Here is a 12,142-nt window from a genome sequence, read left to right as displayed (position 1 = left end):
AGAAAGGATTTGTGCTTCCCATCACGAATTCGTAAATCATCCCTGTGCTTCACTCACTGCACTTAGTCATCTGTGAGGGAGGGGGAAAAAAAGCAATCACGGTGAAGAATTGGAGAATTCTTAGTTCTTGCCAGAAGGTGCCCTTACCTTGACATCACCATCTTTTGTCTTGGTTGGTGTGTTTGTCTCCTCCAGCTACTGTAACAAATGACTGCAAACATGCCGATTTTAAACAACAGAAATGTATTCTCTCACAGTTCTGGAGACCAGAAGTTCAAAATCGGTTTTACTGAGCCCAAATCAAGGTACCTTCAGGGCTGTGCCTCCTCCAGAGGCTCCAGGGGTGAATCCGTTGCTGGCCTCTCCCAGCTCCTGGGTGCTGCCTCGTTCCTTGGCTCACAGCAGTGTCACTCCAGTCCCAGTGCTGGCTGCAGCCCTCCACTGTCTCCTCAGGGGTTTCCCAATTTCAGAAAAACCTTACTTTTATGTCTTTATGGTATAGCATCTGTAAACAGTGCTTTTAAATGGAGAGATTATTTTTGTATCTGGCAAAATTAGCTTATAAAGAGAGATTAAGTTGAGGTTATAATTTTGAGAGAAAATTCTGAAAATGAATTCCACAGTAAAACGATTAAGCTATTTAGGTATTTTATTTTTATTTTAGAGGCAGGGTCTCACTCTGCTACCCAGGCTGGAATGCAGTGGTGCGATCACGGCTCGCTGCACCCTTCAACTCCTGGGCTCAAGCCATCTGCCCGCCTTGGCCTCCCAAAGTGCTGGGATGCAGGCAGGAGCCACTGTACCTGTCCCCTCTTCTTAAGAATTTTTTCTTCTAATAAAATTTAGAGTACATGTCATTTCCCACTTTGTTTTTGGTGAAACTGTAAGAATGACCGGGACACTAGCAACTTTTCTATTAAAAAATAGAAACACCCTGTCCAGGTTATCACAGGAAGCAGAGTCTATTATCTCATGGATTCCGGTGGTGAGGTAACTTTAACACTTGTGGTCCCAAAGAGGCCTGGGGCAGGATAGGGCCATGTCCAGGGGAGCCAAGTCCCCTTCTTACCCTGAACTGGGTGCTCAGTCTGCTCAGGACCCCTGCCAGGCCCGAGGCTCCTCTGCCTTTCTGTAAGAGCCTGGTGTGGAATCACATACGTCCACAGCACCTCCAAATTTGATCTCCTTTCTGCAAGGAGGTGGCAGGAATTGTCATCCCCGCTTCACCAACAAGTGACCTTTCCCAATGTATGAGAATGAGGGCTGGGTGGTCAGAGAGGCTACAGCTTCTCAGCAGCCCTTGCCCAAGGCCTAGGGGACTCCCCACAGCTGTGGGCCTCACCCAGGAGAACGGACCTGTCCCTCTTCCCCCAACACACACAGGCAGACTCAGGCACACATACACATAGGCAGGCCCAAGCACACATGTGCAAACACTCGGGAATTTCATGAGCAGTCACTGAGGCAGACATTCAGCTTGGCCATACTCTTCTGTTGGGACAGGAAGTAATCCAGTTTGTGACTTGGGATAATGTCTAATCTCTATGAGGCTCATGGACTAAAAAGGTCAGCCCCCTCACTTCTGAGAAGCAGCAGATGGTGGGAGAAAGACGGACTCTATAAGGGGAGAGTCCCAGCCTGGGTGGGTGGTGATAGAGCTTCCCAGAGCCAACCTCTCCTGTGTGGAGCACTCTCCCCGGAACGGTCCCCTCACTCACAGCCTTTCGTTGGGAAGCTGATGCTTGGAAAGTTGGAGAGATTTTTCTCTTTTTTTTTTCTGAGACACAGTTTTGCTCTTGTTGCCCAGGCTGGAGTGCAGTGGCGTGATCTCTGTTCACTGCAACCTCCGCCTCCTGGATTCAAGTGATTTTCCTGCTTCAGCCTCCCGAGTAGCTGGGATTACAGGCATGTGCCACTACGCTTAGCTAATTTTGTACTCATTTTTTTCAGTAGAGACAGGGTTTCACCATGTTGGGCAAGCTGGTCTTGAACTCCTGACCTCAGATGATCTGCCCACCTGGGCCTCCCAAAGTGCTGGGATTACGGGCATGAGCCACCGCGCCCGGCCAGTTGGAGAGATTTTTCATAAAAGTGTCACTGGAATCAGAACATGAGCCCAGCCTGGCCACTGAAAAGTTGTGTCTTCCTCATCCCCCACGTTGTAAATCATCCCTCCCCTCCATCCTTACCCTCAGCACCCCAGGGGGTGTAGAGAAAATTCCAGGAATTCTGTGCCCCAGTGTGGCTGACCTTCTGCCTGGGTGTCCAGGGGATGCCACCTCCCTGAGTTGGCCATTGTCGTTATCCGTCACCTGGGGGTTGAACCCTGAGCTTCAGAGGCCCCTGCCTGTGTGGACCTTCTTGGTGTCTTTGCTCCTGACTTCCTGTGTGATCTCTGGGGCCTTGTGCAGAGAAAGTACTGGAAGCCCCAGATCCTGGAAGTGAGCTGGGGCCAAGGGGCTACAGTCTTCTCTCAGAGGGCTCGTGTAGGGTCCCTTCTGGAATCCCTTTGAGTTTTTCTCTGTCCCTTTCCTTCTGTGACCTTTGCCGGTTTGTTTTCTCTATGAATTTGAGAATAGGGTCCTGAAAGGCTGTCTGGAAGCTCTGGGTGGGTAACCACAGGGCACATGACCAAACTGGGTGGTTGGGCCAGGGCAGCCTCTGCCCCTGGGCCAGGCCTTCCTCCAAGCCACCTGGGCTCTCCTGCCTGTGGGAAGGATGCTTGGCTCAGGGCCATCTTTGCAGAGGTTGCAAAGTGCTCCCTTTCTTTAAACAGAACTCCAGGCTCCTGTGTCTCACTCAGACTTTCCATGAAGCCCACATTTTCAGGCCCTCCTGCCTTCTGCTCTCCTGGCCTCTCAATCCCTACCCTCTGCAGCCTCTTGGGAACTTGGAGGCACCTCCATGTCCAGCCCCTCTGGGCGCTCAGCATCCCACACCTGGCTGAGTCTGTCCCCTGTCACTTCAATTTGAGAAATAAGACTGCTCCCAGGTTTCTTAGGCCTGATGACTGTTCCCTCTCAGTTCTGCGGGGAGATTTCCAAGCTAAGGAGAGTAACACAAAGAGGAGGACTTTCCTCAAAGAAGTTTGATATCATTGCTGCCCTGTTCTTGGCTCACTTAAAATCCTGTCACCTGCCAGTGATGCCTCTGTACCCTGTGGGCAGCCCTAGAAATGCAGGCTAGGAAAGAGCAGTAGATCAAGGTAGAAAGTGACAGATGCCTTGAAAAGGGGATGGAAAGAGGAAAAAAGGGGTTCAGGGAGGGAAAAGATCTTCATTTGCGGTGGGGGGGATTGAGCAGGCATCACATGTGCATATGCCTGGGGGCCCAAGGGGTACATGTACTGGGCTGAGGGCACGCTGCAGGATTGGGACCTGGAGGGCAGACGCTGCAGGGTGGCATGGGGAACAAGGGGGGGCTCAGGCCAGACAGCAAGAGAGGTTGACGTCAGGCTGTGGGCCTCTAGGGCAGAGAAGGCAAGAGAGGGATGTAGCTGGAACCTGCCTTGCCTTGGTCACTGAGGCCCTGATGGGGAGGGGGCTGAACAGGAAGAGAAAGGTGGAGTTGGAAGCTGGAGTGTCCTGTGATGGGGCTCAGCTCTCAGGGGCAGCATCTGTCCTGGACCCATCTGGTACCAGGTGGGTGTCTCCCCAGAAGCCAGGGACCCTCTGCAGGAGCTATTTCTCACCCCTTGCAATAGGTTTCCATGCTGATTGTGGGGAGGTGGGAGTAGAAGTGGTGAACCCAGGCTTACAATCAGGCAGACCTGGCTGTCAATTACTCAAGTCTTTGGGGGTGGAGCCTCTGATGCCATCTCTATCCCTGGGAACCACAGTCTCTTGGCACAGGATGTCATGAGGCTTAGAGGAGGTGAGGTTCAGGAAGGGTTGGCATGTGGGGAGCCACTGTAGATGGCGGTGATGGTGATCTACCCTGCAGCCCACCCAGCAGGGTTCTGGGGGACTTCCCTAGGCCCTGGCTCATTTGGTTAGAAGGCTGTCCTCATGCCCCATGTACCTCTAGCCCCATGTACCATGAGGACCCCAGAATGGGATCCTCATGGTACATGGGGCTAGAGGTGTTGTGCAGGAGGACGTAAACCTATGTGTTTGAATGTCTTGGGGTTAACCAAGAGTTCAGGTGGTGCTGTGCTTTCATTGTAAGGGGCTGGCACAAAGGGACCCCCTGCCTTTCTGTCCCTGTTGTCTTCGCTGTGGGTCCTAGTGAGCAGAGCTGCTTGTGCTTGGAGAGTGTGGCTGTCTCAGACCCAGCTCAATACCTTCTCTGGCATTCCTCCATCCATCCATTCATTCATTCATTCACTCAACATGCATTTATTGAGCACCTAAGATGTGCCAGGCCCTGGGCCAGGTGCTGGGGACTCAGCAACGGATGAGACAGATGTGATCCCATCCTCCAGAAGGTTACAATCCAGCAGGGAGCCAAAGAAAAAGACAAGGAAGCAAGTGCTGTATCGAATAATCGGGCTACGTGGCTGGAAAAAGTGACAGGAAATTCTTGCATAGGGAACCTGTCGGCCAAAACCTGCACAATGGGTCAGAGCTGGCTTTGCAAAGAGCCAGCTTTACAAAGAACTGTTTACTCCCACCCCAGCGGGACGCCCTTTCCCACCTCCCCTGCGGGCTTGGGAGGTCCCTGTGCATCACTGTCCTTGTCTGGAGCCCTCAGTGAGGCTCCTGATGAGTCCATCCCAGTAGCTTGCAGCACCCAGCACAGCAATGAGGACTTTCGGGCCTGAGAACTGTTTACAGGTGACTTAAATCTTGATCAAGCCACAGCCACATAACACATTTGGTTTAACCATTATTTCCCCAGGCGGAAGGCCAAGATGAAATGACAGTAAAATGGTTCTATTTCCCCCTTGGTTTTATTGAATGATAATCTCTCAAGGGATGATTTCTCCAGCTCCTTGCCCCATTTTATTTTAACAGACACTTGCTATGTGGCAGGGACTTTTCTAGCCATCACCCTGTTTAACTGACAGGGAAACTGAGGTACAAATGTTTAGTGACTTGCTGGAGGCTGCACCAAAATCAAGGGGCAGAAGTGGGGATTGAGGTGGGTCCTGGCACTGGCCACAGCATCTGTGCTTCTGGCTATGCCTTGGCTGGTGAATGACAGCAGCAGGGAGGAAGCCAACCCAGCTGGTGGCCCTGGGCCTGTGTTTTCAGGCTCAGGCATGTGCTCTAGTCCGTCTTATAACCCTCTTGCGGCTGCTGTTTCTCCAGGGGAGTGGAATTGGGGACCAGGTAAGTCAGGTGGGGCCGGCCCAGCTGGAGAGGTCGAGGGGCAGGAGGGCATGGCCAGGGCAGGGCTGGCATCCCCTGCAGAGGGAAGGGCCGTTGTGGCCCTGGTGCTCTGGATATGCCAGGAGGGTTAGAGCACCAGTGGAAAGCAGAACCAGACAGAGGTCTGGCTTGGCTGAAGGTCCCAGGTGCCACAGGATCACTCCTCCTGTCCCCGAAAGCTGTCAGGTCCCCCTCACCAGAACACAGCTGCCACAGGAAATCAGGGTGAACCAGGCAGGTCTGTGTCATGTACCCCACTGTCCAAACAGTTGGTCCATGTCAACCCTCAGGGCTTGGCTAAGACATCGCCCCATGGATAGAATGAAGTCTTTGCTTATTTAGACATTATCTAGTATCTAGATAAGGATCATGTACACACCACCACCTAATTCACATAGTGGCACATGGTCACATATTATACTGGCACGTGGAGAAATGTCTTAACCATATAAACAGGACACATGCGGTGGAAAGGAAGTTTCTGCTCGATGTCCAATAACCTCAGAGGCTACCACTGACTGCCCTCTGGTTGTGGTGCCCGTCTAGAATTGTTCCATACTCCTCCCCCAGCCCTTGTGTAATTTACTCATGTTCTGCAAGCTTCTTTTTCCCTTGACACAGCTTGGAGATTCAGATTGCCTTCCAAGAGAATGCACAGCTTTCCCTTGCTCTGTCGAGGGCTGCCTGCACAAGGCCCTGCTGTGTGGCTGCACTGTCGCTTGCCTACCCCTGCCAGATATCGGGCTGTTGCTCATCTTTGGCAACCACAAAGGCCCTAAACAGCTATCCTCATACGTGTGTGCATTCATCTCTGCAAAGACGTCCGCTGGGTACCTTCCTAGAAGCCCAACAGCTCTGGTCCACAGATGTGTACATTTTTAATTTTGAGAGATTGCCAAATTGCGTTCCAAAGAGGGTATGTGAATTTAAACTCTCACTTACTGTCAAACTGTTTGATCTTTACCGACCTCATAGGTTTGAAAAAGCAGATTCTCATTGTTGATTTTATTTATGGATGGAAAGGGTTCCAAAAGGGAATTCTGACATAAATAGCAGGAGAAATTCCTGGGAAAGGAGCTTCATTTTATTGTGTTTTATTTTTAAATAATAAGAGCACAGTGTGAATACTGCTTTATTCACTTCAGTGCAGTAGAGCTCAGGGAGAATCCAGCCAAGAGGATGAGCTGCAAAAGGAAAGAAACAGAGCTTCCTTCATGAAAGAAATTACTGAGATGTCACTACGCAAGAGGGCTCACACGGTGAAAATGAGATTTATGCGTTCTTGCGCAAAGACGATGAAAACCACTCCTTGGCAGCTTTTCTCACTGCAGTCAGCTCCCACGCTGTGCCTGAGTGGCCACCGGGCCTCCCGGCTGAGTGCAAACACACTGGTGGTCCTGAGGACAAGGACTGCTTACATCCCCGCTGCTGCCCAGGAAGCTGTCGTGACTCTGAAAGTGAGAATCATCTAGCTGAGTGTGCCGAAAGTTTGTGCCTGACGTGTATGCAGGAGTGAAGCATGGCTGGGAAGAGAGAGAGCTGCAGGGGAGAGTTGCAGAGCGGATTCCTGGAGCATTTGGGAACACCATTCAGACACAAAACCTTTTCAGAGTTGGTGATGGGTACATTTCTGGACTTTTGCCTGTCTGCTTCCCTTAGGGAGGTACAGGTATAATTCTAGAACATTCCCAGCCCAGGATGCCAGGAAAGTTTAGTGTAAAAGACTCCAACAAAGATTTTATTGAGTTGTTCCCTCCTTCGCTTAACTGTCTCCCATGGCTCTGTGGTCTTTACATTGACCAGAATTTGACCATGTCCCCACAGGGAACTTTCTGGTCTGTGCAGGGAAAAATTAATGTTATGAAAAGTTTCACCTAGGCTGGACACTGTGGCTTATACCTGGAATCCCAGCACTTTGGGAGGCGAAGGCAGGAGGGATAGCTTGGGCCCAGGAGTTTGAGGTTACAGTGAGCCGAGATCACACCACTGCACTCCAGGCTAGGCAACAGAGCGAGACCCTGTCTCAAAAAGAAAAAAGTTTCACCTAAACATCAGTGGTGATGATTGTACAACTCTAAATACACTAAACCACTGAATCACATGCTTTAGATGGGAGGATGCTATGGTACATAGCATCTCAAAACTTTTATCTCAAAAAGCTCTTAATTTTTTTTTTTTTTTTTTTTGTTACAGAGTTTCACTCTGTCATTAGGCTGGAGGGCAGAGGTGAGATCTTGGCTCACTGTAACCTCTGCCTCCTGGGTTCAAGCCATTCTCCTGCCTCAGCTTCCCAAGTAGCTGGGACTATAGGCACACACCACCACACCCAGCTAATTTTTGTATTTTCAGTAGAGATGGGGTTTCATCACGTTGGCCAGGATGATCTCAATCTCTTGACCTCATGGTCCACCTACCTTGGCCTCCCAAAGTGATGGGATTACAGGTGTGAGCCACTGTGCCCGGCCAAAATTTTTAAACATTGACATTAAAAGATATATTAGTCCATTTTCTTATTTATTTATTTATTATTTATTTTGAGACTGAGTTTTGCCCTTGTTGCCCAGGCTGGAGTGCAATGGCTTGCTCTTGGTTTAACGCAACCTCTACTTCCCGTGTTCAAATTATTCTCCTGCTGCAGCCTCCCGAGTAGCTGGGATTACAGGCACCCGCCACGACTCCCAGCTAACTTTGTACTTTTAGTAGAGACAGGGTTTCATCATGTTGGTCAGGCTGGTCTCCGACTCTCGACCTCAGATGATCTGCCCCCCTTGGCCTCCCAAAGTGCTGGGATTACAGGCGTGAGCCGCCACACCTGGACCTATATTAGTCCATTTTCATGCTGCTGATAAAGAGATACCCAAGACTGGGCAATTTACAAAAGAAAGAGGTTTAAGGGACTTATAGTTCCACATGGCTGGGGAGGCCTCACAGTCATGGCGGAAGGTGAAAGGCACATCTCACATGGCGGCAGACAAGACAAGAGTTTGTGCAGGGAAGCTCCCCTTTATATAACCATCAGACCTCTGAGACTTATTCACCACCATGAGAATAGCACAGGAAAGATCTGCCCCCATGATTCATTTACCTCCTAACAGATCCCTCCTATAACACGTGGGAACTGTGGGAGCTGCAATTCAAGATGAGATTTGGGTGGGGACACAGCCAATCCATATAAAAAAATAACTATCTTTTTAAAAAATAAAGTGACAAAAGTACCTCCCATGCCCAGATGTTTAGGGGCTATCGTGTGAGCTTCTGGAACCATAAATACTTAGCAGCAGCCCTGCGGCGGCCCTCACTGGTTCACTTCAGCCCCGCCAGAGAAGGGCCTGAACTGCACACACAGTTCTTACATTCAGCTCCTCTCACCTGACCTAAAGACAGCAAGGAGGATAAAAATAGCCTACTGAGAAAATTGCTCTTGGCTGATTTTAAAAGAAAATGCCTGTAACTGCTTAGAAAGCACAGTGTACATATTTTTATATATAAATCCCCTACCTTAATACATATGTGCAAACATATCCTGTATACAGTAGGTTAAAGTAAGAATGTTAAGTATATGCATCTGCCATACAGTAAAAAGAAATAGATTTTTTTAAAATTAAAAAGTTAAAAAATGTTAAGTATAGTTTATAGTACTATTTAATTTTATTGCCTATTTTTGACTGTTTATAGATTAATTTTATTAACTTTATATGATGGGACCTTGCTCACTGTTTAGGAATATAGTATTCATTTCACTGAAGTTTAATCATTTATTCAGATGTGGCATATTGACATGAATCTGATCTCCTCAATGACCACAGAAGTTCCAGGTAGTTTCTTGCGTAATGACGGTCAGCCCTCCATTATCTGCGTGTCCTCTCTGGGGTTCACCTCTGGAAAAATTTCAATCCTGGTCAGACCTTTCTCTCATCCCAGCAGAATGTAGTTGGGAAGATAAACCTTCTTGTAACCCTGGCGGCATTCATCCCGGGGCGCTGGCCAGTGGGTGGGAGTGCTGAAGTCCTGAGTTGGGGCTTCTTGGTTCCACTCTGCCTCTGGATGAGTCACAGGCTCCCCAGGCTGTGGTCCACAAGGTAAGAGAAGGGCCATGGACTACCCTCGGAGGCTGTTTCGAGCATAGGCTGACTCTGTGGGAACTGGTAGCCCAGTGCCTGATCCACAGGGAGTTCTCAGTAAGGCGAGTTGCTGTTGTGGTCTGAGAGTTTGTGTTCCCCCATCATTCATCTGTTGAAATCCTCACCTGCAAGGTGATGTTCTTAGGAGGTGGGTCTTTGGGAAGTGATTAGGTCATGGGGACAGGGGCCTCACCAATGGGATGAGTGTGCCCTTATTTAAAAACTCCAGAGAGACCCTGCCCCGTCCACCATATGAGGTTGGAATGAGAAGTCGCTGCCTGTGAGGAACGGGCCCTCACCGGACACTGAATCTACTGGCACCTTGATCTTGGAATTTATAGCCTCCAGAACTGTGAGAACAAATTTCTGTGGCTTATTACCCAGGTGTCTGTGATATTTTAATACAGAAGCCCAAGCCAACTAGGACAGTTACTGTGAATGTGCCTGAAACCCAGTGACGTTTCTATGATCCATACTATTGCTTCCCTCCTTGGATATGGATACACACTCGTCACTTATTCTGTTCCACATAACATTTATTGAACAGAACTGGGCGCACACACACTGAGGAATACAAAGATAGAAGCACCAGCCTGCCCTTGGTGGGGACTGTGGATGTCCCATGTTGTGAGAGCACTGAGGTGGGAAAATAAATCTTCTCCCATGCTGTACCCAGGGCGGGGACTGGAGCTGAGCTTTGAGGTGGAGAGGTTTTCCTAAGCGGTGGGAGAGAGGATGAAAGGACAGAGGGATGATGGGATGGGGTGTGTGCAGGGCAGGAGAGAGGAAATCATGGATCCCTTATAACAAACTGGGAGTGGAGGACTCTGGAAGGCAGAACCAACACAACAGCTAACTTCCTATTTGGAAAAATATTATTTTGAAATACAAATACAGAAAGTCAAGTGGAACGAAATCTTCTTGACTCATAGGCCTACCTTCAACAAAAGGATTCTGCAGGGGCCAAGGGGCATGAGACGGTTTTATTCTTGCTGTTGTAAAAGTAGTGTTTATTTAAGGTCAAGCTCCTGTCGTATGGTGGGGGCCCGTGGAAGCAAAGACCCCAGCACCTGTCCCAGCTGTCCCAGGGGCTGCTGTCACTTCCTATGGCGTTCCTACATGTGTGCTCTGCAAATCATGGAGTACATGGAGGTGGGGACTTCTGGATGTCCTAAGGTAGTTGAGTTTCATTGCAGGCCTTTGCTAGTATGGACATTGCCACAGTAAAAGCTGCCTCCTGCAAATACAGCACAGGTTAAGTTCTCAGCGGTGGAACTGCCAGCCTAAGACATGTGACACAGGCTTTCTGGATGTTTTTTGTCACGGGGGAAGAAAGGGTGCACCATTCTTCAGCTGTGCCCGGGCAGGGCCACAAGCACTTGGGAGCCCTTTGTGATGCCACCTTGGTGCATCCCCAGAAGCGTTTTCTTCCAAACAGGAACTGAGTATTTTATTAATGCTCCATTTTTTTTCTCTTTGAACAGGAATCTTTGCCTACATGAACTATAGAGTCCCCCGGACAAGGAAGGAGATCTTTGAAACCCTCATCAAGGGCCTGCAGCGACTGGAGTACAGAGGCTACGACTCGGCAGGTGGGTCTGCGGCCACCTGCCTTGTTTCTGGGGATGGAGCTCCCCTGCTCTGCCTTCACCCATCTCCTCTGTAGGGGGTTTACAACCTGGGCCTTTTTCTGCTACTTCTTTATGTTTCTTTTCAATATAAAAATAACACTGTCCGGTAAAGAAATTTGAAACCTATAGAAAAATAGAAAGAAGAAACAAGGTTAAAAAAAAAACAAAAACAGACAAGCCCCTTCCTCAAAAGTTCCCCCATCAGGAAGCAGAGAGGGTACAAGGCTGCAGCCATGCAGCATGAGTAAGTCCTGAACAGCTGCTCTGTAGCGCGATGCCTGACCGTAACAACACTGTATTGTGCACATAAAAATTTGCCAAAAGGGTAGATTTTTTATTTTTTTGTTGCTCAGGCTGGAGTGCAGTTCCAAGAAATTGGCTCACTGCAGCCTGAAACTCGTGACCTCACGCCATCCTCAGCCTCCTCAGCAGCTGGGACTACAGGCACACACCACCTCACCCGGCTGATTTTTTATTTTTTGTAGAGATGGGGTCTCACTGTGTTGCCCAGCATGGCCTCAAACAATCCTCCTGCCTCTGCCTCCCAAAACACTGAGATCGTAGGTGTTAGCCAGCGAGCCCAGCCAAGAGGGTAGAGCTTATGTTAAGTCCTCCTATCACACACAATACATAAAGAGGGCAGGAGGAGGCTCTGAGAGGTGATAGGTTTATGGTGTAGCCTGCGGTGGTGGTTTCATGGGGGTGTCCTTGACTCCAAGCCCATCAGGTTGTAGACATTATGCACAGCTTTGTGTATGTCAGCCCTACCTCAGTGAGGTGGCTTCACTAAAAAAGGACCCCTGTCAGTCTTTGAGTCCCTCCTCTGGTTGCTGTTGTCTGTTGGGATGGTCTGCAGCGGAGGAGGGTAGAGGTGTTATACATCGACATTTTTTGTTTTACCTAATTATAATTATGCAGTTTTGTAATTTTACATTCTTCTCTTTTCACTTAGCATTTCTATGATCCTGAACTCCTTCTAAGTAGCTTTCTCAGTGGCTACACAATACTCCACTGAGTGGCTGTCTCAGAGTTCAGGCCTCCATTCACGACAGAGGTGGACATTTAATCTGTTAACCCT

At 49.2% G+C, this 12,142-nt stretch overlaps 1 protein-coding gene across 1 annotated transcript in view; it reads left to right on the top strand.

Annotated features, from left to right (window-relative positions):
* GFPT2 (glutamine-fructose-6-phosphate transaminase 2) overlaps positions 1-12,142 on the top strand; it is a 47,427-nt gene that overhangs the window by 3,326 nt on the left and 31,959 nt on the right. The window contains exon 2 of the mRNA XM_032270254.1: positions 10,918-11,025. Coding sequence (XP_032126145.1) covers positions 10,918-11,025 — 108 coding nt within the window. The remainder of the gene's footprint in view (positions 1-10,917; positions 11,026-12,142) is intronic.

Source organism: Sapajus apella, unplaced genomic scaffold (genome assembly GCF_009761245.1).
Source record: "Sapajus apella isolate SASKATOON/1434 unplaced genomic scaffold, GSC_monkey_1.0 scaffold206, whole genome shotgun sequence".
NCBI classification, from domain to species: domain Eukaryota; kingdom Metazoa; phylum Chordata; class Mammalia; order Primates; family Cebidae; genus Sapajus; species Sapajus apella.
Note: the sequence above shows the minus strand (reverse complement) of the source record. Positions and strands in the feature narration are given on the sequence as shown.